At 46.1% G+C, this 27590-nt stretch overlaps 1 protein-coding gene across 2 annotated transcripts in view; it reads right to left on the bottom strand.

The window, feature by feature from the left end:
• Positions 1-27590, bottom strand: part of Plxna4 (plexin A4) — a 433053-nt gene that overhangs the window by 148247 nt on the left and 257216 nt on the right. For both annotated transcript variants that reach the window (XM_013510647.1, XM_005377544.2), the window contains exon 4: positions 3208-3339. In XM_013510647.1, the coding sequence (XP_013366101.1) occupies positions 3208-3339 (132 nt within the window). The remainder of the gene's footprint in view (positions 1-3207; positions 3340-27590) is intronic.

Below are 27590 nucleotides of genomic sequence, written 5' to 3'. Positions count from 1 at the left end.
TTCTAATAATTTTATTTGTATGTACATTAGGTACAACCAGCACCTCAAATATGTATTACTACTTTAGACACAGTTAAAGTAAGCTATATCATTTGAAAAAATAACCTTAATTAAATATAATCATTACTTTAAAAGAGCCAGGAGGAGGCCAAATCTGATGATGTTATCAGATGAATTATGTCCCCTCTTAAACCTATCCATTGAAGCCCTGATTCCCAGCACCTCAGCATGTGAGTGAATTCAGAGATTGGCTCATTAAAGAGACAAATAAGTTAAAAGAGGATATTAAGATATCTTGGCTTTCAAGTTAGGTAAATAAAGTTCTGGTTTTTAAGCATCCCACTCTAGGGTATTTTGTTATGGCATTGTGAGCAAACTAATATAGCTGATAGGTAGATCATTGAAGTTTGGAAGATGCGTCACTTATCTGAACTATAGTCTCTTAATATTTAACTTGAAAATTAATATGAGCAATAGTTATTTTGTGTCAGTTCCTTTCTTTTCCAATTCTGTGTGTTCATTCTTGCATTCATTAATTCATTAATTCTTGCATTCATTAAAAATGATGAACGGTATATTTTGTGAGATTCAGGCAGAAAAGGTATAGAGACATACTCAGCTGTTGAAAGTCTTGTTGGGGAGAGATAAGGGCATCATTAGAACCTGGTCTGAGAAGAGCTCTTGCAGTTGTCTGACCTTGGGACAGGAGGATCCCACTGGGGAATGTGGCAGCATGGCTAACAATGGGAAGACAAACATTAGCCAGGTTAAAAGGGAAGTGCTTTTTAGGAAGGACAGATGTCACTGCCAAGCATCTGCACTTATCCAGCAGACTTGGTTCAGCAAGCGTGCTGTCCTATCATGGTGTCCTATCACAGTGGTGGCAGACCCAACCTCAGACAGAGGCTGGAGTTAGTGTTGATATCCTGGGTCCAGTGAATCCCCAGGTATTCTCCCCAAGCTGTTCTTGCCCTTGACTCCTCTCTGCAAGCCCACTGAGTGTAGCAAGCCTTGGTTCTTGATATACCATTCACTGGGATCGGATCTCACTCCCTGCCTGCCTTCACTTTGACCTGGACTTCTGAGCTCCACCCCAGTTGAATTATTGCACCTGTCTAACTCTGAGAACAGGCAGTGACTTGAAACCCCTGCTGCAGTGCATAAAACACAAGAGTCTCTCCATCTACAAAGCACTTACTCAAGGCAAGGCTTGATTCTAAGCATATATGCCTTATTGTCCTTCCTTCTTAGAACATCGTCCCATATGATTATTACCTCCGTATGGCAGTGCAGAATGCTGACTCTAAAGAGCTCAAGATATTACTTGAAAGCACAATAGTAGATCCAAGATTCATATTCCTATGCCAAGACCTGTGTGTTTAACCATTGTGTTACATGAAGAATCCACAAAACCAGTGGACACCACTGTTGACCCAGGTGGTAGGGCTTTGGGATTGTGAGGAGCAGTTCTAGAATGGATGGAAGCTCCAGTCTTCTCCGTTCCTGCTCTCCTCTCCTTTCCAATATCCTCACAGAGCTCCCAGCATGCCTCACTACCGAGCCTGAATGGGTAATGGCCATACTACCAGGAAAAGGGAGCTGGCTAAGGACTAGAAAGCAAGTGTCCAGATGAGGGCCTTGAGGAAGGAGAAATGTTCCAAATTATGACTCTGTTATCAGATAATACAAGATAACCTGTATTATCAGCTTTTATTTTCTATCTTTGCCAGTCTTTCATTGTTTTAAGTCCTAGGTTCAGAAATCTTGGCTTTCAAGTCTGGTAAGAAATCTCAAAATGCTCAGTGCCATGTGCAGATGTTGGGTCTTCCCCAAAAGATTCATCCTACCAAGGACAGCTGTTTCCCCTTAACTATTATTGTCCCAGAGGTAGGTATGGAGTAGGAAATGGGGACCCTATTGAGAAAAATATGGAACACAGACAAAGGGACAGCCTTGCCCCCAGCTGCTGACTCCATTTCAGGCATCTCCAACCTCAGGGCAATGAGGCCATTCCCAACCACGGCAGCCTCAGAGGGGTCCCAGTGTGGCTGAAGCCAGTAGATGAGGAATCCCCACACTGAGAGGAGATGTCATTGCGCTCTTAGGGAGGGTGGAGTTGTTGTGAACTGCCAAGGCATAATGCACAAGCCCTGTGGGTGGCATAATGTGGAATTTATCATCCCCACTCTGCAGAGAGGGCACAGACAGAACAATCCAGACTCTGTCAGCAGGCTCCTTCAGAGAGTTCAGGCCATTTTAACGAAGATGAATAAGAGGGAGATCTGTTCCTCATGGCTGCTGCCTCTGCCACTCAGAGCTAAGGCATCCATATTCATGAGGTGGGAGGACAGCTCCCAGGGGTGCCCCATCTGACACAGATATGACGGAGCAGAGGTACAGCAGCACTGATCCACACTTGGGCTGGATTGTGGGGTAAAAATATTCTGGGTGGTGAACTAGGGGACTCTAGGAAATACCTTAATTATATGGAATTCCCAAGGGGAAACCTTCTTTTGCCTGTTGCAGAATTACAACTGTTGGTCTGAACTCAGGACTCCTGAAGAACTTCCTTAGTTCCAGCTGAGTTCCAGAACCAAGCCCAAATGTACTGCTTCCTGATCATTTTCAGTCAACATAATTCTGATACTGTGCCCATTCTTGGCTTGGCCTCATGGATCCGCTGGAAGATCCACACAGTTGTGGATACACACGGAGGCTCAGAGAACAGGCTGTCTCATCTCTTCTTACCACAGGCTGTTTCCTAAACCTTCATTCATCTATCCCTTCCAGGATGCTCCATTAACTAGGCTGTCTTGGTAATAAATCTTTGCCTACCACAGACCTCCAGGACCCAGGAAAATGACTTTTATAGGAGATTATACTCTGTGCAGGGAAATCGGGACCAATTTGGGCATATGTACCGTGTTTCTTCAAAAGAGAGCAAATGTTGGCCAAGAATGCATACACATCATCACCTTGAAGCTAGTGGATTTGTTCTAGATTCATGAGTGTTTTGCTATTTCAAATGTCTTCAGCCTTGTTATAGCACACCCAGCTCTAGTCCCCAGGCAGAGTAACTGAAAGGATACACACTGAGCCAAATAAATCAAATCACCTCTCTGCAGCTGGCCTCCTGTAGTTTCTGTGGAGCCACAGGCTAGTATTTAGTTGCAAGACAAATGTCTAACAGAGCCAAAAGAGACTTACCTGCCTTTCTGACATGATGTAGAGTTGCTCTTGATCCTTGGAGAAGGCCATATCCCGAAGGACTGGACCATGATCTACCACCTGCACAGTCTCGTATTGGAGGGCATTGCCCCTGGGCCCATCCACTCGGATCTGCAGAGAAGAGGAAGGGGAAAGCCAATGTGAATTCAAATCCTGTACTGCCCACTTCAGAGGAGCACTGGGCAAAGGGTCAACCCCATGAGTTTCACACTAAGTAGTCTCTTTTCAGCCACTAAAAATACCACTTTATGCTTCAGGTTTTAACACAGATATCAGGCCCTGAAACCTCCGAGAGGTTCTATTCATGCCCACAGAGAAGCGGATGTGGGCATTACAGCAGAATGTACTTCTGGCACGAGTCACTCTCAATCTTCCAAGAACACTTAGGAGAGCAGCTCATCCTTGGGCCATTCATAAATCCTTCCTAGAACTGCTTGGACAGAATGCAGACAACTGGAAGACTTTTGTCCACACAACCCCTCACTGAGAACAGACCTGGAAAAGACAGGGGCTTCCCAACCTGACACAATGCTTATCTGGACCCAGGACCAGTCTCTAGAATCATCATGGGCTCCTGTGCACAGACCCAGCACAACCACAGCGCAGAACTTTTAGCACCATCCACATAAGATGGGAACAAATGCCACTGAGAAGGGGATTGGCTGAGAGCTGGAAGAGTGTTGAACTCAATCAGATGCCACCAGTACAGGAATCTGTAAGGTGACCCCGGTATAATTTTAGAGATCTGAATAACAAAACTAAAGAACACACTATAGAATTGTTCAGAAAAACTAAATTACTGATCACAATGGGTCACCAAGAAGTCTGATGGCTGGTGTTTTGTTAAGTTCATCAAACTCTGATACCAGGTTATTTTGTGGTTTATGTGTTTGATTTTAGGTTTGTTGCAGGCTTTAGTTTCTTTTTTTTTTTTTTTTTTTTTCCCCTTTTAAACATTATTTTTAAGCTTTCTAGATATAAGATGCTGGTTGATAACTCTGCACATGATTCTTTTTTTTTTCTCTTTACATAATTGTTACTGATCTACCCTCTTAATGCCATAGCTCTAGTGTTCTCTTGTCATGACTTGCAGGATCCCTCCAGCCTCCATTCTGTCTTTCACCTTCCAGGTGAGACTGAACCCTCTCTGCTTCCAAGGGTCATTCTTGATGAGCATACACAAATCAGTTTAATCCCACTCTTTTGTCACAGTGCTCAAGAGAAAATTGGCACAAGTTCATCAATAGGTTAGGTCAGAGCAAAACAAGGGCACGTGATAGGGGGAAGAAAGAATCTCTCCTCACCCTCCATAGGGTCAGAGAAGCATGTGCCTTAAATATCTGTTGGCAGCCCTCTTGTGAGAGAAAGGGGAGCTGGAGGCAGGGGAAGTGGAGCCCAGAGATGGTAAACGATTGGTTCTTGGTCTTTGGTATCTTCATCAAGCCACTGAATCCAAATCACCCTAAACCCTGCCAAGGCTGGGACTTCCCAGTTACTTAAGGCAGTTCCTTATTGTTAAATCAATGTAAATCTTACTGCCACATCAAAAGTCATAACTGACACACTGACAATAGTTAAGGAAAATGAGACCCAAGTACATTAGCAGTTGGCCTGAGCTAAAAACTCTGGTGCCATGATTACAATTCAGATTTGACTCTAAAGATCTTGCTCACTTAAGAGGTCTTGTTCCTGAGGGATTAGGGGATTCCAGATTTACTTCCTGATTGATGCCACCTAAAGCCTGGTGGCTGAGGCTTAAAAATAATTCCAGAGACTTTCTCTATGCATCCCTGATTTTAATGCTTAAAAATTTGGGCTTGACAAATATTTACTTTTAAAATGGAAAAAGAAACAAATGAAGACTCCTCCTTGCTGATTTCTTACTAATCTCATGAAAACAACAATGACAACAACAACAACAAAAATATGGGTAAAATAATTAAAGAGAGAGATGTATAATCCTGCAAATTAAAATGCCTTGATTCTCACAGTCCTCCTTCTATGCCTGCCCCTAAGTTACCAGATGTCCATCCTGGCCAGGCATTTTCTTAATCTGAATGAAATGGGAGTTCATGCAAAACCAATTGGGATTACCATCCAAGTCTGACTGTGCAGCAATGGCCTTGGCCCCAGGCCCAGGAAGGCTTCATCTGCAGCTGGGAGGTGCCTTGGAGTGGCAGCAGAGAGTGATACTGAGCCCTGGCTCGTCTCCAGCCATCTCAGGCCACTAGCAGGAGCAGGCTCCCATGAGGAATTCTGGTGGAACTAAGTCCCAACCACTGCCCTTGGTCTGATCCCCAAACGAAATAAGATTCAGTGCCCCAGTGGTCTTCTTCATCATTTAGCTCCAACTTCCGTGCTTCTTAGAACGAGATGAATGCCCTGGATGTAGTGGACATCAGTGGTGACCAGGGGCGGGGTCAGAGGGGTGGGTGAGGGAAGGGGAAGGGGAAGGAGACACCAATGGAAACATTTTTTCAGGCCTGGCCTTCGATATCCCCCACCTTCTGCTCTCTGCTAGAATATGAGTGCACTTGGAAAGACATTTCTTCCTCACCCCACCCCCAATCAGAGCTTTCCATAAAACAGAAAGGAAACCACTAATTTACTTATTTCCTGAAAGACTGTCTCATAAGACATAGCTAAAAGAAGTTTATGGTAGAATATGCTGAATGTGTGATAGATAATCCTAAAGTTTAGGTGGAATGGGCTGGCTCTTGGGCCTTTACATAGATAAATAACAAGAACTGCTCTTTACTGGGTAGCTACTATGTGTTAGGTATTTGTATCTTATAACTCCACAAAGTGGGAGTTAATATTGCCCCCAAGAGGTACAAGAGAGTTATAACTTGTTCAAGGTCCAACTTCTAATGAATGGCATGACCTAAATGCACACCAGAGTCTGAAGGATTCCAGTGTCCCTACTTCTATGGGTTTCCAGGCTGAGCCAAATGCTCCCCAAGAACCAGGTCCTCTTGGTGATATAAACCTGCCTCTTTCCATGGAGTTCAAGCAGCTTATGTTAAAACAAACATGATCCTGGGGGTGATGAAGGAACCATGTCCTTATCCACCAGAGCTCCTCAGGGAGAGGAATGCACATATAAATGAAGATGCTGTTGTAAATTTTCAAAGTAATGAGCCTTTATGTTTTTGTTTTATACCTTGCAATGCATCCTTAAATAACACTGTCTCATCTGATGGTTGTAAAGTTTGTATAGTGTTAACTGTCAGCATCATCATTCTCACTGTACTGATGAAGCAACTGAGATGGGAGCTGTTCTGAGCCTTGCCCAAAGTTCAATGGTAAACCAATGTCAGGCCAGGCTAGAGCCCAGCTCTCCTGATTGCTGGCTTCAATTTCCTGGTACCAGGAATTGAACTCAGGACCTTGTGTTTGCCGGGCAGGCACTGTGCAGCTGAACTAAATCCCCAGCCCCTTTAATGCTTTTTATAAATGATCCAGAGGAGGTAGCAGGAAAATTTGCAGCTGACTCTAAATCTTTGGGAGAGTAAGAAGCCAAACAATAGAGATGAACCACAGAAAGATGTTCTACCTTTGTGGGGCTGACAATGAGGAAGGAGCTGTCACAGGAGCAGAGAGCTCTGGGATTATAGCTCTCTTGGGGCATAGTTCACACCTGTTGTGCTCCTCATAGTTCCTAAGACATGGCCAGCACTAAGTAGTTGATGAGTAAACAAAAACTAACTAAATTCTACCATGGAGCTGCTAGATGATCAAGGCAAGAGGTAAGATCAGGGGATAAGACCTGATATCACCACTTTTTACTTCCAGTATTTCAGGGCACAGCAAATGAAATGTTGGCCAGCATTCCAATGGGATTTCAAAAGCAAACGGACCAACAGAGCCATCACCCTATCCAAGTTCCTTTGAACATGAAATATCACATTCATTCCAACCTCATAAGACAGAGACATAATCCAAATGCTTGTAACTCTAGAACAGCCTGAGCCATAAGGAAAAGATTGAGATGGAAGGAAACCATTGGTGGTGGCTGTGTCAGTCATAAATGTAGAGGCCACCCCAAGCAGCATGCAACAGCAGCTTACATGAAGATTTGTTAGTTTGCATGGTATATATGACACGTGTGGATCACCTACGCAGTGAGAAAGGACCACAACAAAAATGGATGTTTTTTAAAAGTAGAAACTGTAACGAGACCAGTTGCGGGTCATGAACGTAAATCGGGCTGTTTGGAAGGTGTTGTAAATTTCTGAAGTTGACACCCAGGAGGAAACCACATCCCAATATCCCAGGAGGAGTAACACACACACCTCATACTCACCGTCACCTGCCACGCATTTGCTGAATGCTTGCTGTTTCTGGGCTCAGAGCGAGTTTCTGGAGAGGAAATGTGGGGAGTGTTGGCCCTGCCTTGCGGGTGGCCTGGATCTTGAGGTCTCAGATTTCACACCATTAAAGCCGAGTGACAGATATTATGGCAGAAGGTGTTCACAGGCTTTTATTTCTTCTTCCTGAGAGGTCTGGCCAACTGGCCGGTGTATAACAGGGATGATCAGCGCCACCCAAGCGAGGCCAGCAAGTAGCCAGCATGTGTGTGGCAAAGACAGGGCTACCAACACAGCGGGACTGATTATGAGAGTTTGACTGAAAGCACACACAGTGTGTAATAGTAGATTTACTCAAAAGCCACCGTGGGAGACAAAATCTCCTAGGTCAGTAAAAAGACTGATCCAAAGTAGCAAAATTAATGGTGATTACATAACATCCTAAAAGGAAGGTAAATTAAGAATATGACAAAAAAAGATGACAAGTAGAAAAATATGGTCGTCTTCCTTCAGCTCTCTCCTGAGGAGAGAGAGTGAATGGGGCAGACCAAAGTGCCAATGTGTTCTCTGTGATAAGCAAGAAGTGGTGATGTTGTAGGACTCACTTGAACAACAATGGAATACTTTTGACCCATTGATGGACAACAGAAATATGTGAGCCACGAAGTTGGGCCGCATTTGTCATTTAAAATTTGGACACATTAAAAAAATAGACATATTAAAAAAGATACTGGTAAAATTAATTTTCAAAATATATTTTATCTAACCTGATATGTCCCAAATATGATCATATTAACATGTATACAAGAACAAAAATTGTTTTTTTTTTTTTTTGTTTTTTGGGGTTTTTTTTGTTTTTGTTTTGTTTTTCTTCCAGTACCAGGAATCGAACTCATGACCTTGCGCTTGCCAGGCAAGCGCTTTTGCCACTGAGCTAAATCTCCAGCCCCGAGAGCAAAAATTGTTAATGAAATGTTTTACATTCTTTTTTTCCTATGAAATCATCCAAACCTGGGGTGTATTTTACATGTACAACACATCTCAATGGGGACCAGCCACATATAAAGTATTTGGCATGTGGCCAGGGGCTACCATATTGAACCATTCTAGACTCTTCTAGTAGCATTCTAGACTCTTCTCTTCCCCATTCTGATTCTGTGTTCCTAAAGCAAGCTGGCTAAGAATTTGGCTTGGTGTCTATCCTCCAGGGAGGCCTTTGGTAGAGATCTTGCCTGGCTCTCACTCCTGTCACAACACATCAGAGTCTCTTGGAAACCTCCATCTATAGCAGAACGTAGTGTGTCCTCTGGTCCACATCATTTTAATGCTCAGGGGTTATAAGCACCAGCCAAACATGAGAGAACACTCAGCCACATGGGCCTGGTTCTGACTTGGTCTAACTCTCATCTACCTCACTGGTATACCCACACCTTCTTTTTCCACACTTGGCCATGCCTTTTGCACAGCAGAGCTCACCATACTTTGATAGTCAAAATATGGCAGATACTCACAGGAGGTCCCAACCATTCAGAACATCTGTGTGCGACCACATTCTTGGAGGCTACCAGCTGCACCAGGTACTACTGCTACAGAGAAGGTAGGGACTAGATCCCAGTGGGCACCTAGGGTCTTAGGGCAGCAGCTGACCCCCAGTTACATAGATGGACTACAATATTAACCAATGAGGAAGCCACACTAGTCTTAACAACTGAGTGTCATCCGTGCTTGGTCCACACAGGGACTTCACTGGAGTATGCACTGCACTACTCCCGATGCATGGTTTAGCAGGGACTTGACTATGTGCTACTCCGGATACCCAGGCTTCCCCACTCACCTTCCCCAGACAGTCTCCAGCCAGGATCTTCCTAGGCAGCCAGCCCCTTCCTTCTAGCCCCTCTGGCCCCTTGCCCACCCACTGTTCAGCATGGCACCTATCTCCATCCCTGGCACGGTGAGGCTGTGTGCTGCCAGGCAGACTGCTATTAAAACATCAGCAGGATGGGCTCCGCAAAGGTCAGCCATCCAGGGAGCTCCTGGCAGCTGCTTGTTTGTTTATTGGAACATTATCTGGGACGGGATGTTTATTTACATCCATTGAAGGGTTGAACAATAAATATCGTCTCCCAGTAGCAGGCAGATGCTTGCACTAGAGCGTTCTGGCTGCCGCCTTGCTTGGAATAATCTCCCTAATGAGCAAACAGTGCTATTCATCTCTAAAGATTCAGGCCACCCCTCTACTCGCCCCCCTTCCTCTCTCCCTGCACTTCTCCCCAGACTTCTCTATCAGGTCTGCACCCTGGGATTTTCTGGGCTGGGCCTAGGTAACAAAGGCAACAGTGAGGACTTTTTTGCAAGGCAGAAAAATGGAACTGAAATTGAGGGTGCAAGGGGGGTGGGCAAACTGAACCTGGAGGCCTATCTCCTAGCCACTCTAGATACTCAAAGCAGAGACAAACCAGCCAGTGGAGAGGATGGGAAGATGGCCAGGCCTCTATCACAGGCTGGGTGCTGGAGCTTATGGAGAGGCACATCCATATTTGAGAGAGCCAGAGCTGGAGTCAGCCCCCGACATGCTCAGAATGTGAAGGGGCAGCTGCACCATGAACTGCAAACCAGTTTGCAAAGTGGAGACTTTGTGAGGTCAGGTAGGGGTAGGTGAGGTGCCTGAGGAGCGAGGTGAGGGACCCAGGCTGTGTGACTCTACTCAGAAAGCTTGAGTGTGTGATTTTGGCTGGCTTAGCTATACTGTCCTTGAGCTGGACTGAGGCAAAGGTCGTGATTGTCAATAGGCATTGGAATCTGCAGTCTGGAACACTGCTGGCCATGATGCTGTCAGGAGGAGACACCTAAGGGGCCAGCCCGAAATGTGTAGCTTGTTCAGATGGCCCCCAAAGCTTCCATGTATTGTAGCCCTGGTCTCATTTCCCCAGTATCTGGCCACAGGCTGAAGAAGCAGGTAACAGGAAGAATGAGTATACCATCAAGTATTGAAATGAGGTACACAGTAGGTGCTCACTCATTGGATGACCAATCTGAGAAGCAAATTTTGGATCTAAGCTATTATGGTTTGAACCATTACACACAAGACACACCAAGAAACATACATGTAAACACAGAGGAGCACACACATATACTCATGTTCTCTCCCACTTACAATCACGTCTTCTTTCCTCTGGTACCTCCTGTCTCCTTTCCCTGCTCCTAGTTTTCTTTTCCCATAGCCCCTATCACCTTCTAACATACTCTATAATGCATGCATTTGTTAGGGTCGTTATGTGTCTCCCTTGTGAGAATGCAAATTTCACAGGGCAGAAATCCTTATCAAGGGATGTATCCCAGACCCTTGCACCACAGAACAGAGTAGGTACTTAGATATTGAATGAATGAATGGATGAATGAAAATGAATGAGAAAACCCAGAGTACTCACTAGCATCTTCATTCATCCTCATGATGCAGGGCTTCTTAAATTAACAGTGATGGAACCAAACCTGTTTCACTCTCAGTGTGGACTCTCCAACATGCGTGCCTATCTCCCTGCCTTGAGTCCCAGGTCTGCAAGAAGAGACTAGACCCACTTCTGTGTGCATGCTGCTGGAGCTGCCCCAGAATAGCACAATGAAGGCACTTTGTTTTTATTTCCTGGTTCTAGCCAGGAGAAAGAAGATGCAAAAGGAACATCAAGACTGTAAATAGCAATTAATTAGGCACTGCCTGTGCACAAATCCTGGGCTATGTTACCAAACACTGCTGGGACAATCGGTCCCTTTGGGGCTCCTATTACACACATTCACAAAGCTGAATGATGATTTCTAGGCAGCCTTTAGAGCTTCTTGCCATGCATTGTTCAAATCAATGAAATCAGGGGTGGTGACCTCTTAGCCTTCTCCACCTTCCTGGGTGATGACACAAAGAACAAGCAACAACTCCAGAAGACAGAGCTGCTGAAGAAATAAAAAGGGAAGTCAACATGGTTGACATGAAGCAAGGGTCAGGAAAAATTTGAGCCACATATTTCAAATGCAAAATATGCTAAAATGACTTCTCAGATAGCACCTGTCCCAGAGACACATTCGGAGATGGTGTGTTAGAGTTATAGGTTTGAAATTTGGGTGTGTCAACCCCCTCGTCTCCTGAGCCACCATTTATTTGAGTAACTTCAAAACCTTGGCTGGACATTTCTAATGTTCTGGCCAGAAAGGAGATTGGACAGGCAGCTCCTACTTCCAGGAAAACAAGTACAAATGAATAGACAGTTAATTCACCACCTGCCACGCGCCAGGTACCATGCCATGTGCTTTACATGCATCAGCTCCTTCTGGTGCCTGGCAGATGGACATGCTCATCCACGTTATAAAAGACCAGAGTCTAGAGATGAGTGCACAGGCAGACTATGAGTGGCTGAGCCCACAGGTGAACAGTGGGAATCCTGCCTGTGATACTTAGATTGTGTGGCCTGAGACAATCTACTGAACTTTCTAAGCATTGCTTTGCTCATATGAAGAATGGGAGTAATACGTGACAGTACTTAATTGTTGTTGTGTGAATATGATACTATCCCAAGCATATAAAATTCTTAGTAGAGTAAGGGGTTAAGAGTTGTGTTTCAATAAATGTTAGGAATTACTACTCTTCAGTTACTACTATTCAAATGAATGGATCTCCATGATCCCTGTTCATTGCCACTGGAAGCTTTAGAAAGAGAGGTTAGCTGGGCATAGTGATACTTTCTGTATCCCTGTGGTGGAGTTGCCTAGTTTGTAAGTGACCTCAAGTCACTGAGCCCAGCATGACAAGTTTGAGCCAAGACTGAGCAATCTAGTGGCTTAGGGAGACCCTGTCTCAAAATGAAAAAGAAATTAAAAAGGGCTGGAGATGTAGCTCAGTACCAAAGCCATGGGCTCAATCCCTAATACTGGGAAGGAAGGAAGGAAGGAAGGAAGGAAGGAAGGAAGGAAGGAAGGAAGGAAGGAAGGAGTGGGTGGAGAATCGTGACCTCATTGCTCATCCACCTGTCTTCTGCACCTTTCCCAAGCCACCCTTCCTCACACCCTCCCTGACAGGGGGAGGTACTGCTGTCCCCTACCCCCCACACAGCAGCTGCCAGATGGGACACTCCAAGTCTCTTGCAGAGAGGTGTGCTGTGAAAGTGAGGGTAGCTGGGGGTCAGCACTTCACTCCAGCAGGGTATCCAGCAGCTGCTTCATCCAGCCAAGCAGCCCAGGGAAGAGATACGTATCCAGTGGGAGGCCTTGGGAAAAGCAAAGCAGTCAGAAGTCTGGAGCTGCATGGACTCTTATCTGAGCTGCTAGTGTTTTGGGGAGTCTGAAATGGTCAGACCCGAACTCAGGGGAGGAAAGCTTGTAGTGCAGAGCTGGGCACAGAGCACACACTCAGTAAGGAAGTGTTGACTGGAAGAGGGAGGAGCACCTTTCTAGGTTTCATCCCACGCACTACGCCTGACGCCTTCTCCCGGATTGTGCCAGCCAGCACTTGCTGCTGAGTCTCCACTCCCTAAGCCCAAGCCTCAACCCAGCCAGGGGGCCGCTGTCTCCCAGTTGCTTTCCCATCCTCACCCTGTGATCTCCACCTTCAGACCACTTTTGTACATTGCCACTGTTCCCCATCAGAGTCAGGCCACCCTTCAAGCCTCCTTGCCTGCAGAAAACCCCTCCCCTTCTCCATCAACTCTGTATCTACAGGCCGCTGCCCACCCAGGCCACCACAGGCCGTCCTCCGGAACTCAGCACCCTTCACACAGTCCTGCTTAGACTGCCTCGCTCTTTTCCTGCAATTTCTTCTCTGCTTCCTTTCAGCCGGCTGTGTCCATGAGCCCCCTCTCCCCCAGGCCCTAGAAACTCCTGGACGCTTGCGGGTATTTCTCCATAAAACTTGCCCACACTGTCACCTCCCTATGAGGTGTCCACTCACGTACGCAGGCAGTCACTTGAAACTGAAGCCTCTCATCCCTTCCTTGCTTGAAGCCTGTGTTGTTTCTGCCACCAGAGGGTTGACATGGGGAGGGCAGGGCTGTACCAGGGGCTTAAGCACAGACCTAGGGAGCATCCCAGGGAGTACTGACATTTGCCACCTCAGCTGGATGGGTCAGGTTTGTTTGGTGTTCTCCACTGAAATGTGGTGCTTGGAATCCCCAGCTCAGACCTACCATGAGGATCTCATCAGGAAGGAAATGCTCTTAGTCAAGAGTCTGGCAAATACTAGTAATAATTATATGTTTGTGAGCATTAGTTAGTGTGCAATGTGCTTGTTAGTTAGAATAAAGTAAAAAAATGAGATAATGGGATGATAATGGTACTGTAGAATGGCACTAAAGTAACAAACAAACATGTGAGCTCCATTCACAGTGGGGAAAGACCAAAGGACCCCAGTATCCTCAGACAGCCTCAGATATTCTCCTAAGCTTGCCTCTTTTTGATGTCCTGCCTTAAAGGACCAACGGCCCTCTTTCTCACACCGAAGGCAGTGGCAGTAGCCAGCCCTAGACGGCTCCCATCTGCAGATACCATTCCAAGCTGTCTGTAGGAGGTGCCAGGAGACCGACCACTGCTCAGACCCTAAACATTATTTGCCAGTTTCCTTCACAAATAAACATCCTAGGGAGCATCAGACAAGTCTGTGTTGCCTTGACATCTGCTCTTTCTGATGAGCTCTGCTTGGGTCCTTTCCCTGCAGCCTCATCAAGCTGCCAGGGCATCAGCCCTTCATGGAGCCAAGGTCTCCATCTGGGGACAGATTGTGTGTGTGTGTGTGTGTGTGTGTGTGTGTGTGTGTGTGTGTTTGTGTGTGTGCAGCAAGGAGCAGCCACTGTTCAGTGCAAAGGGCGGAGGTACAGTCTTCCATGATGGTGAACACTGCTCCCCAAGTAAGGGTAAAGAAACTCCTTCCTTCAACACTCATGCTAGGGACCAAGGATACCCCCTGCACCAGGAAGTACACTGGTCAGAATGGTGCCAATTGGTTGTGGGCAGAATGATTGAGGGTTGCCCTGAGATACTATAGACCTGAGAAGCCCTGATATAAGCATAGAGTCAAAATTTGCTTACTTATAGCAGGATCTTAAAGTAGCCTGGCTCCTGGGATATCTAGGGAATTAGTATGTGTGGCCAAAGAGAGGCCAGACGAACACATGGGATGCTTGCCAGTTACCTAAGACCCAGCTCTGGCATCATGAGGATTGAAGATCCCGTCTCCCTCTCATGGGAGCGTGGATTCCATGCCTCCCTTGTGCTCCAGCAGCTCTGCACGCACACTATGAGCATGATGTTCATCGTGGTCTCAATTGCTCACCCAATTTGCCCTCTTGCCTGTCCCTGTGCTTCTCAGGTACAGAGGCTATGCCTGGCCCCTCACCCTAAGTACATAAGCGGAATCCCTGATTGTAGTTGATATTTTCTGGCTCCGCACCTGCAGTCAGCATCAATGCATGTAAAAGTAGGTGGTATTGTGTGCCACAGTGAGAATGTCCATCACTGTCCCTCAGTAAGTTACTGGAGTTCCTTGGAGGAGTGGCCCCCACCCAGTGCCATCTCACAGACCACCGAGTATAGCTTTGTACTTTCTCTCCCTATCCTGCCCCCTGCACATCTGGCCCAGGACAGCCACTGCCCAGAGCTTAGTTTCTGAAATGCAATCACCCTAGGACAGTAACACTTGAAATTATCATAAATGAACACCCAGGAATTCTTGAGGCCTAGGGTAAGGCATATGAATGGTTCAGTCAGAAAATCTGTTCCCAGTGACACTATAGGCAAGGGCCTTCTTCAGGCTTAGAATTCTGGAGCTGAGAAGGGCATCCCTGTCCTAAGATGACATCACCAGATAGAGTTGGAATGCACAGATGCAGAGAGCTAGGGGGCCCTGGGGACGGGGGCAGTTTGGCTGTGATATTACAAAGGGTCTTTTGACCACTTTTTGTCTGCCCCCACCCTCAGTTGAGGGGCCTAAAGACACCCTTCTCAAGTCAGAAGGTGACCTCTGACCCCAGTGAGGGACAGCCTAGGAGAGCAGGGAGACGCCAGAGCTGAAATGCCTCCAGGGGAAAAATAATCATTCTGTAGGCCTGTACAGGATGCCAGAAGCATGTGCAGTTAATTGTAGGGAAATGAATTTTAGAATAAGGTATTGGAAAGTCATCTTCTCCATCACTGGCCACAGTTATTACAATTATTTACGTGGCATCACCAAGGACTATGTGTTTCACAGCAATTACACTATTGATCTCACAGCTTGGAGGCACTGAGAGAAACCCACAGCCACCGTTTCTGCTCCTTTGGGAACTGTCTCTCCCCAAGCTTCAGATGTGGAAACTGAGACCAGCAAGGAAGTCACCAAATCCGTGACAGTCAGTGCTTGGACTATTAATATCAATCACCAATATGCTAATATAACATGTTAACGTTATAGTAACATATTAATAGTAATACATCTTACTATTTGGGCAGTGTTTTAGGCTTGCCCAAGAAATTATATAGCGTGGTGGTTAAAAATGGGTTCCACAGGTGTTGTAGTCAGGGTTTGCAAGGGAATAGATTTAATACAGGACACATAACTTATAGGATTATTCTACAACATTCATGCAAAGAGTCAAATGCAGAAGAGTACAGATCTGTCCACACACTAGAGACACAAAAAATCCAGCTGAGGGCCCGGATCCCATGACAATGTCCTGCATGAGTTAAGCTGAAGACCTACAGCCCATGGCAATGTCCTCCAGAAGTCCAACTGGAGGCCTAGAGCCTCAGACAATGTCTCATGCAAGTCTGTATCAAGGATCAGCACTGGGAAGGTCCAGAGGTCAGTGGTGGAAGCTAGAAAGTCTGTGCCAGTGGGATGAAGGATCTGTGCCAGCAGGCTGAGAGATCTGCACTGGGGCCAGGAAGCAACACTCAAGGAAAGGACGGAAGCTTCCCTGAAAAGAACTGCAGCCATCCTCAGTGACAGCAAGGTCTCAAGCTCCTCCGATGATGAGAACAGCTGAGTTCGTTTCAGGATAACCAGTATGACAAGCTTCTCCAGGAAAATCAGCAGCACATATTCTTCCCCTCCAGTTCTGCTTTATGCTGTTGGCAACAATCCTCAAGTGGGCCTTCCACACCTAGCACCGTGCTGATTCAGTTCATCTGAGTGTTACAAGTTGACCGTTAGTTAATCTACCACAACAGGCTATTAATATGGCCTGCAAAACACTAGCCACATGTCTTTTAGTGTATGAGCCAACTTCTACAACCCGTGGTTTCATTTATAAAATACAAATAATAACAATGTCTTCCACATTTAGCTGATATGGAAGCTTAATGAGTTACTATATGAAGTTCATTTAGCACATTATGCAGTGCATCACCAGAGCTGGCATGAAGTTAGCAATCATCACAGGTCACTCACTGAACCAGGCCACACTTAAGGTAGCTTGTGCTTCACAGTTACACTACTGGTAAGGATGAGGGGAAGGCTCTCCTGTTAATCTCAGCTGTGAGACTGGTAGGAGGATGAGTGCTTTGTTCTTGATGGCCTTGAGACAGGAGCTGGACTTGTACCTGTTTTTAGCTGGTCCTGGATGAGGGAAGGTGTGGTCCTTGAGCTCCTCCTCCGCTCTGCTTACTGCGCTCCATCTTGGAACATGCCCCAGTGTCTCCACCATTTTTCCTCCAGGCCATTGTCAATATTAAGCTAATCATAGTTAGGTAAAATCTTACTTATGAAATGCATTTAATGCACTATTTCATGTATTTTGAGGACATATTGAAGGATAAACTTATTGAATGGTAGGATTCTAGAACTTCAGGGAAATAGTTCTCTTTCATCAATCATATATATTTGTGGAACAGAATGTCTTACACTGCATGGTGTGGAGGGGAAGACACTGAACAGAGAATAACAACAAAGCACTGTGTGCTTATCTTGGTCTAGCCTAAAGGCAGTGGGGATAGAGAAGAAGAGCAGAAATAGAAGGCAATGGAGTTTAAACCTCAGTGACAACTCTGGATTGCCACACCTGGAGGAGCAATGGTGGGACCGAGCAGTAAGTTGGGAGGGAACACCCATGTGTGCAGTGTGGGGAAGAAAAGTGAGTTTGAGATGTGTCGAGTGTGAGGTGGTGGCACAGCCAGGTGAAGGTCTGATTGCCTTTGGAATCTCAGGACTGGTGTCTGTACTGAAAGTCATTGCTAAAGACAATTTGCTCACTGTTATTCTAGAGAAGGACTGTGAAATCACTACATAAAAACATTTCCCAGAGCCATAATTAGGACCACCATGCCAGGCTGAAACCCCCCACACACACACACTGTCACATTGGACATGTATCGTAGTTGCATTTTCCCACTTCCCAGACAACCACTAGGGGCTCGCTTAGTTGAGAAATAAGAACATTCTCCCATTTCCAGTCCCAACAGTGCAAACAGGCTCCATGCCTCACCCTACATAAACTTACAAATACACAGGCCATGGCTTTAGGAGCACAGAAGAGTCACACCTGTGCCAGTACCTCCTCTTCCCTATCACCACCACCCTTGGGCTCTAGGACACGAGGAAGTCTTCCCGAGGTTAAGAATAAAGATTCCAATTGGTCACTCAGGTATTGCTCTATTTATTTTCTTTAGAAACCACTTTGAAGATACCAAAGTATCATACAACAACCATTGATTATAACCTACCACTTTTGTCTGTAACTCACTATTATTTGTCTATTTGTTTTCCTGAGAAACTATCTTGTAGATAACAATATGTAAAACAACAACCATTGATAATTTCCTACCACTTTGTCTGTAATTCGGTAAGCTCCCCTATTACTATGTTATCCCCATTTAAAAAAAAAAAAAGATTCTGCCAAAGAAGGGGAACTAATTTACGGGGAAAGGAAGAGTGTGGTAGAGTGAGGTCGCTACCTAGAAGGAAATCTGAGCCCAGCCCAATCCTAGCCTTTAGTAGGTGGCGTGGCATTGCCTGGAACTCCTGAGGCATCGTCATCAAAGTGACAGGGTTGGATGGTCTCTAGTGTCCAGGTTATAAAATAGAATAACTATATATATAATTAATATGAACTAATTTATTTGTGATAAATGTTTGTTTTAATATATAAATTATGTAAGATTATATTACACTTTAGAGTTATAAATTGATTTAATTTTTATACATTTGTTATATATAATACAAATGTATATAATTAGTATATAATATATAAACACATTTATTATATATATGTTGCTAGCTTGGATTCTTCCATCACAGTAGGGCACGGGGTGTCTAGTGAAAGTTTAATGAAGGAACAGCAGAAGCCAGGATGATGACATGGGTGGAGGAGGGCAGGGAGTTGTCCAGGAACTAAAGAAAAGTGTCACTGGGGAACATGATTCTCATAGTTTTGCTGCGGGCTGGTTCAGACTTCTTTGCAAAGTCAACACCAGTTTCAAAATACACATTATCTATCATTACAAAGGAAAGAATACCCCATGGTTCATCTCCTGCACTCACCTAGGCTTAAGACCAAAGTCACCCTCTCTGAGGATGGAGTAGGTGATTTGGTCCTTCTCCCCAGACACTTCTCTCCCACCTTCTGTCAGCGCCTCTGGTCGGCCTCATGCCAATGCCCGCCACTAGGGGCCGCTGGTTCCCTTCTCCTATTTAGGGCCTTCCAAGGTGGACCATAATCCTCTGGGAGGGTGAAGGGCAGCAATAGAAATAGGGAAGACAGGATGTAAGTGGGGAGCTGAGGGATGGGGAACCTCAGGAGAGGCTGAGATTTTGTAGTTGTTACCCTCTTGGGCTCCAAAAGTGTCCCCACTGAGAGTGGCCCTTGACATCACAAGACTGGTCCTAGGCCAGACCCTCTTGCTTCTTGGTCTGCATACTGCAGTCCATTAACTGGTCTCCCAACCACTTGAAACTCCCACCCCCAAGGCAGGCCAGGGAAGGGCTTGATGGGAAAACTTTGTTCCTCCTTTACCCAGCAGGACTCTGGTCAGGTCAGCTTGCTGTGTTACAAATAGAGACACAGAAAAGCCAGCAACAAAATTGTCTCGTCTCATTTAGTTTCCTTGATTTCTAAGCAGGTAATTATTTCCTCAGCCTCCAGTAGACTGCGAGTACTTTTCATTCAGACACTGCATAAATAAGGTATGAGATATTTTAGGATTATCTTAGCCTCTACCCCATAAGCATGTCATTTGTCCAATGGGATATTATACTCTCTTCCTCTGTAACTGTCCCTTCCCTGACTTTTCCATTTGGCACCTAAAATGAGCAGGTGGGAGGACCTGAGAGGTGGGAAACATTTCTTCTCTGAGACCTCAGAAGCATAGGAGCAGGGGGTTCTCACATTGGCCTCTGGGAATATCATTTCCTCTCGGTCGTCCATCACTGAACATGAATTGAGCAACCACTGTATAAAATCTTGCTCAGAGATGCAGAAGATTCAAATGGAAATTGGCTGGTTTCCAGCCTCGAGGCCTTCTTGTCTAAAACACCTAAGGTTTGCCACATAATTCAGACAACAGTTCCACATTTATTTTCTATTTACTTCACACCAAACCCAGGGAGTGCACAATAAACACTGGTTGGATTAGTAAGTGAGCCACAATCCTGGTGAGGTAAGGAGGACAGTTATTTTTATTTGTGTTCCATTTATAAATAAACTTAAGAGTTACAGAGGCCAAATGACACATTCAAAGCCAGAATAGCTAGCAAGGGTGGATTCAAATTTTTGACCAGCTCTTCTCCCAAATACCCCACCCTACCCCAAGCTCCTCCAGAGTGGCATGCATACAGATGGCAGGCTGCATGTGGCCACGAACAGGTGTAATGGCTAATTTGGAGGAAGGTGCTTCAAGAAGGGGGGAAAATTGAGCTGATTTTTGCTTTTTGCAGTACTGGAGATTGAACCCAGGGCCTTCACACCGAGCTTCATTCTCGGTCCTTTAAATTTTTTTTTTTATTTAGAAAGCAGGGTCTCAGCTGGTAAGTTGCCCACACTGGGCTTGGACTTGGTGATCCTCTTGTTGCAGTGGTGAGCCGCTTTTTAAAGGAAGAAGCTCATGTCCTGGGTAGGCAGGCAGGGGCCAGGGCAGATGGAGCAATTTGCTGTGTGTACCGTGGAGAGTGCTTGGATATAGTCAGGGCATGTGACTTTAAAGGACAGGGCAAGAGGGAACCCTGGGGTAGCTGGTTGGATGCAAACACAAGAGTCCCTTGAATGCTCTTCAAAGCACTGGGCTGTGATCTGTAGGTCAAGGGGAATTGTTGTATGTTTCAAAGGTGGCAACAGATAGACCTAACCTTTGTAAAATGGCAATAATATATAATCCTTACCCCCTCTCAACTTAGAGAAGCTGCTATTAGACTCTTGAAGATAAGCACTGTTATTCCTTCAACAAAGATGAGCCCCTGCTTATTATCTCAAATAATTCACACACAAAACATTACTCCCCCATCATAAGCCTACCTACTATGTGCTGGGAGGTTATTACAGATGCTCTTTGACTTACAATGGGATTATAAACTGATTAAATCCATCATAAATTGAAAATATCATAAGATAGAATGCAATTAATACACCTAACCTACTGAACCCCATAGCTTAGCAGGAGTAATCATTATTTTCTGTTGGGATCAAGTGGCTACCTGGGAGCTATGGCTTGGCTATGACTGGACATCTTTAGCCTAGGAACAGATTAAAAATTCAAAATTTGAAGTGTGAATTCTACTGAGTAGGTGTCACTTTCACACTATCATAAAATTGAAGAATCTTAAATTGAACCATCATATATTGGGGATCATCCATATATTGGATTATTCACATTCACCCAATTTTCTTGGTGTCAACTTTGGTGTTTGGCTTTAGGGAATAACACATTTCTTTGCAGCAAGCTCCTTAACTGGAATTTTGGAGAAGCCTGATACTATTAATGTAACCTGAATTGACCAATTGTAGATTCTTGGAATGCTGGATTTAGGGATGGTATTTTGTTTTAGCACTCCCGGATTGCACTGTTATGGGGTAGAAAGCTTAAAGTCTCAGAACATTCAAGGTTGAGACATTAAAATACACTCCACTCACTCAACTAACAGGAGTTTAGCACCTCAGACTTTGCAAGTGTATATTATGTCAGAATGTCCTTGCAGCTGTGAAATGAGCCAGGTTTATAAAGTCCTTAAGCCCCAGGACTCCAAAAGATGAGGGACATAAGCTTGGGTGTTTAATGACCATCCAAATTCATCTGACAATTGTAGCTCCATTTTGAGCCTGCTGCCTGTACCATGTCATCATAACATTCATTTCCTTTTAACAGCCCTGATGCAAGGGGCTGGGGACAGGGATGAGTAGGAAACCCCACTACTCAAGTACGCATCTCCCCAGTTCTACCAATTCCGAGTAAGATGATTAATTGGTGTGCTATACACCTGCTTGTTGCTTGTGCTTACATTTTTATATTGTGTTGTGTTGGACTTAATTCGGTTGGGTTTAATTAGATTGGATTGGTTTTAACTGGTTTGGATTGGATTGGATTAGATTAGTTTGGGTTGGATTAGGTTTGATTTGAGTTGGTCAGATTGGATTGGATTGAGTTGGACTGGCTTGAACTGGATCCAATTGGGTTGGAGCAGATTGGATTGGATTGGATTGAACTAGGTTAGACTTGCCTCATTGGATCTACTGATCTGTGATCCAGTAGAGCTTGATCCAGTGCCTTCCTGGATGGCTTCGTTTCTGTGATTCAATGTCTATTTGCTTGCCCTTTCACAATAGCCAAGTCAGGTGTGGCAAGAGCAAAGTAGGGCAACATGTGCGAAAGACAGGACCACACTGCCTGAACACCTGCTTCAGGGACACGCCCTCGTCCAGCTCAGGTTACACAGCCCAGCAGCTCCAGAAAGGTGTAGGGAAGAGTGCCAAGAGCAGGGAGTGCAGAGTAAGAAAGAGGCAGCAGAGTGAGGGGCAGGCAGCCGAGGATGCTGGCCAGAGAGGTTCTCGCGGAGGAGAATCTGACTCCTGGTAAAGACTGTGATCTGTTTTCCCTGAAGACCCGAGATAACCCACTCAATGAAACTCAAGCCTGAGTGGCTGTGACAGAAGGTCACGGTGGAGGCAAGATGAAGTCAGAAGTTCATGTGCACACAAGTGGTCCTGCAGGTGGGTGGAGAGGGTGGCAGGTGTGTCTGTGGGGTGATCTCTGAACAGTCCTGGGGGGCTGGAGCCTTTCCTAGCCGGGCAGGTACACCACTCCCTTCCTTCTGAGCACCAGATGTCACACTTGGGCTTAGACTTCGGGCAGCCACACCTGCTCACTAAAAGGGAAACTGAGGCAGAAAAGCCCAAAAGGTAGAGAGGTTCAAAGAAGGGCATAACATCAGTCCACTGTCTTTCCCCACCCCTGCAGAAGGAAGGTTTCAGCCACTCTCACTGACATTTGTCTCTCCTATGTTCTTGACCAGAAAATAGAAAGGAAGCAGGAAGAGAAAGGCTCTTCCGAGCCTCTGTTTATCATCATGTGCTTTATTTTCCTTTTTTCTTCTCCCCTACTCTGACCTCGCCTGTCCCCGAAGGCAGAAATCTAATGCATCTGAACTCCTAACAACAGGTGATCACAGCTGCTGCCTCAGGCTACCCTGGTCCAGAGGGGTCTGCTCAGTGGGGTGTGTATAAGTAGGTGTGTGTGTATGCATGCACATCTGTGTGCGTGTGTGCGTGTGTGCGTGTGTGTGTCTGTCTGTCTGTCTGTGTGTTTTCTGAATCTAACCGGTGTGGATGCTACATTGAATATTGCTTCTCCTTCTACAGCCAGTAGGTGGCAGAGCTGCGACAGTCCGGTAACTCCAGTCGCGTGGCACTTGGCCCAACTGCACCAGTCAGAACTGGCCCAACTGTGGGACTGAGGGAAGGCGTGTGCACATGCACCCCAGGGTGGTCCAGGCAGAGGTCCTGGGCAAGATGATCTGGAGGAAAGCTGTCCAGGCCTCTTCCCAAACCCCCTGTCTTTTGCTCTGCTCTGTTCTATCTCTCTCCTAATTTTATCTGGAAAGGGGGAAGCCTATCAACATTTGCAAAGCATCTGCAGTATGGTTTTCAAATGCAGGCATTAAATCTGCCTGTGGAGTTGGTGAAAATGCATTTTCCCAGGCCCTGTCCACTCTAATTCTCCGTCAGCAGAGCTGAGTTGGGACCCAGGAACTTGCATTTCATATAAAGTGACGGGCATGCAGCGCCTAAGGAACCTTAAACTGAGAAACAGGAAAAGATGCTACCTCAGTACTGGGAAGAGGGCTTCTCCTAGGCCTGTTCTCAGGCCCCATACAATCTGTAATTCCCCGTACCTTGTTCCTCCCCTTCAACAGTATCATAACTGCCCTACTCCATCTTGAAGCTTCAGCTCCAAATTCTTAAGTGGTCACTTTTCTGTTTATGCCAATTTCCTAGTGTTCTGGGGTTACTGAGTTTAATTTGCGTTAAGATCACAGTGCCCGGAGCTGCCATCCTAACCTGCTTCCATGTCACTCCTTCCCAGCTACCTGTGACTGTCTGCCCCGCTGGAAGTTTCTGAAGTCAAACGACATGAGGCTGTACCCATGACAAGCTTGGGGGACAGGGCATCTCACTCAAAAAGCAGCATAACATGAGATCCTCCTGAGGTGGTTATGTCATACCTCTAAGCCAACAATACCACCCAACCCCGAAGGCCTGGGTTCCAGACTGCTAGGGCTGCCATAATTGGGTGGCTTAAAACAACAGAAATTTATTCTTTCACTGTGCTGGAGGTCAGAAGTCTGAAGTCAAGGTGTCAATAGGGCCGCACTTCTTTGAAGACCCCAGGGAAGAGGGCCTTTTCCAGCCCTTGGCAATTGCTGACCACCCTTGGTGTTCTTTGGCTTGTGGCAGCATCCTTCCAGCCTCCATTTTCACATGGCACCTTCCCTGTGTCTTTGTCCCAATTGCCCTTTCCTTTCTCTTACAAAGTCACCCTAATCCAGTGTGACTTAATATTTTAACTTGATTCCATCTGCAGATTTTACTTCCAAGTCAGGTCCCATAGTTGGATACCAGAAGTTAGGCTTTCAACATTTCTTTTAGGAAAAGTGATTCACCCCACAACATCCCATAAACCAAAGAGGCTACATTCGCTTCTCACCTCCTACCTGGAGAAAGGACAGCAGGGGCGGGATTGAAAGGTTCTTCCCAAGGTATGGAACTGCCTTTTGCATTGAATGAAGGTGCTTTTTTTGGTGGCTGTGGTATGAAAGCCACTAAGGTGCAGCCCTTGGGACTTCCTGGATAAGAAGAGGTTAGGCAGCCCAGCTGTGGGCACCCCTGTGCAGTGGGGTCTCAGAGTGTGGGCTCTTGTCCTGCAGCACCTGGAAACCTGCTAGGAATGTCAGTTCTCCAGACCTCTGGGTCAGAACCTCAAGAGATGGAGCCAGCTGTCTGTATTTAGGAAGCCTTCCTGTGATCTTGATGCTTTCCAAAGTTTGAAATGACTGTTGCAGGAGTAGGGGCACAGGGGTGCCCTGGGCAAGTGCCAGAAACAGGATGTATCACTTGTTGCCAAAGTCTCCTTGTTCTGCATGCAATTCCTGGCGCACCTTCCCCAGTGACCCTTCCCTATAGCTTTTTGTGAGCAGTGGGAGGAAGTCATGCCTCCACCCGCTCCATGCTCCCTAGATTTCCTCCAGCACTTCCCTCCCTCTCAGTCTCTCCTCACCTGGCTGCCCCCTCATACATGCCTGTGATGCTCTCGCCTCCCTCCTGCTCTTTGTCTTGACAAAGAGGAGAGCCTGACAGGAGTTGGTTAAGTTAACTCTGATCACACACAAAACAAACTGTTATTTTTCTATCTGCCAAGCTGCTGAAGGCAAGGATGTCAAAGCCAGGGTGTATGCAAACGTAAGATCTACAGTTACCCTAGCGTGTCTGAGTTCTAGGCAGGTTTTAAAAAAAGAAATCATGGTCCAATTCCCAGGGAGATGCCAGTGACAACCTCTTGGATGCTCACTGGGCCAGCTGTGACAGTCTCCGTACACATTCCCTGACCCGGGGAATGAGCAACTCTCAAGAACAGCGGACAGTGGCTCACCCTTGGCATCTGCTCTGCACATTGCGTGTCCCCTGGAAGGGCTTGTCCAAGCCGTGCAGAGCTGAGACAGTGTGTGTGCATTTGCTGTGCTGGCACACAGCAGCAGACAGACCTGCAGGTGAGCAGATAGACAGGCGGAGACAGCCCTGGGAGACAGGTGTTGGAGTCTGGTGAACATTCAGGTTAAGATTTTAAAGATATTTCAGTGGCTGGGGATGGGGAGGAGAGCAGGGCCCTCTAAAGAGAGCCAAGGTGCAGGTGTTAAGCTGGCGGCAGGGGATGTGTGCAGGAGGCTGGTCTCCCAGGACAGTCACAGGTCTCTAGGGACTTCCCTGCTTAAGCACGAAGAGGAAAGGAAGCCATGTGGGGGAGGAGGAGGCAGAGGAAGCCCCAGAACTCTGCTCCTGGAAGAATGTGGCAAGTGGCAGAGGGTGTGAGCAGGTCAACCCTCAGCTTCCATGCCTGTTTTATCCCTGTCACCGAGTTGGGCACAATCTGGAAGTATCATTGTGAGAAAGAAAGCAATCAAAAGAAATACGGCGAGGAAAAGGGTTGCACAAAGCACCTATGAGAGGAATCTGGATGTCTCTGCAGGCAGGTGCTTTGGTCTGAGACATTATTAGTAGACAAAGGTTTGAGTTTCATATCCCTAAAAGGGCTGCCTGATTTATCTCCATCTTCCTGGATATTGCATTAGGGAGCAAGGTACATGTATATCACACAGCAAGAAGGTAGCAAGGCTGAACGTCCTGAACCACCGCTTCCTCCGAGTGAGTGGTTCTTGTGCCATTTCAGCCTCTCAGGGCCACCACTTGCCAGCCTCGAACCCCAAATAGTACTTGTCCTTGGAAGACCCGAGTCATTCTGCCACTATTGCTCCACTTAGTGGACACATTCATCCCCTCTTCATGAGTAGCTCACGTGCCATATACATTTTTAAACTACTATGTTTTACTTTGGGGGTTAAAAGATAACTGGGCTACTCTGAAATAAGCCAAGATGCTCAGGAAGAATGGGACATCACAAACACATAGATACTCATACCCTGAAGTCCAGCTTCCTATGACTATTCCAGACAATTGGTCCCTCATTGCTCTGGGATCCCCTCCAGACAATGTAAACCAAAGAGTCCTTAGAATCAGAAATACAAGGTCCAGGGAAGGGACCCATTTATACTGATGCATTCTCCTCTGGCACTGATGAAATATACTAGTAACATAATGGAAATTCATGGAGGGAAGAGATGTATGGAAGAAGCGACTCATAACTCAGCTGGCCATTGAGCTGTGCTTCCCAGGAGTTCACCTTGTCCAGCGCTTCCTTCCTCTCTCACCTGGCTGTAAATCACCTGCACACGTACCCTGCTGGGAGCCAGTGCATGATTCATGGAACCAGTAGATGGATGTTGCCCTGGAACACACACAAAGCTCAGGTCAGGAGAAGGCTCCAGGGCTTGGGGAGCATGGCCACTGCAGTGATCCTTAGTATACCTGGTTGGCACTGGTTATGCTCCCAAGACTCTGAGTGACTCCTTCCTCCAATTATTGGCTTCTCATGCTCCCACAAACTAGGTCAAGTTGACCAATCCCACAGACTGAGATGCTCAGTCCAGCAGGAGACAGCATGAAAGTATCTCCTTATTCAGTGGCCTGCTTCCCCAAACAACCTCTCCTCTCTTCTGTTCCTATGTTCCTTCCTCTTTGATCACCCAACTCCTAGATCAGGGATTTGCCCAAATTTACCTATGCTTGGTGGGAGAGGAGAAGAGTTAATAGGAATACCTACTATTTACTTAGTACTTCATATAACATAAAGATGTGGGCATGCTGATAAGCAGCAATAATGACTATGGTACTATATGGTCCACTATATCTTAGTTTCACAAATTGGACTTCATGGGCATCCTCTCCTCTGACTCTTAGAATGCCCAAGAGTTTAGGCATTATCATCTCAAGGCCCAGGGGAGCAATAAGA

Source organism: Chinchilla lanigera, unplaced genomic scaffold, assembly GCF_000276665.1.
Source record: "Chinchilla lanigera isolate Chin_1 unplaced genomic scaffold, ChiLan1.0 scaffold00009, whole genome shotgun sequence".
Lineage (NCBI taxonomy): Eukaryota > Metazoa > Chordata > Mammalia > Rodentia > Chinchillidae > Chinchilla > Chinchilla lanigera.
Note: the sequence above shows the minus strand (reverse complement) of the source record. Positions and strands in the feature narration are given on the sequence as shown.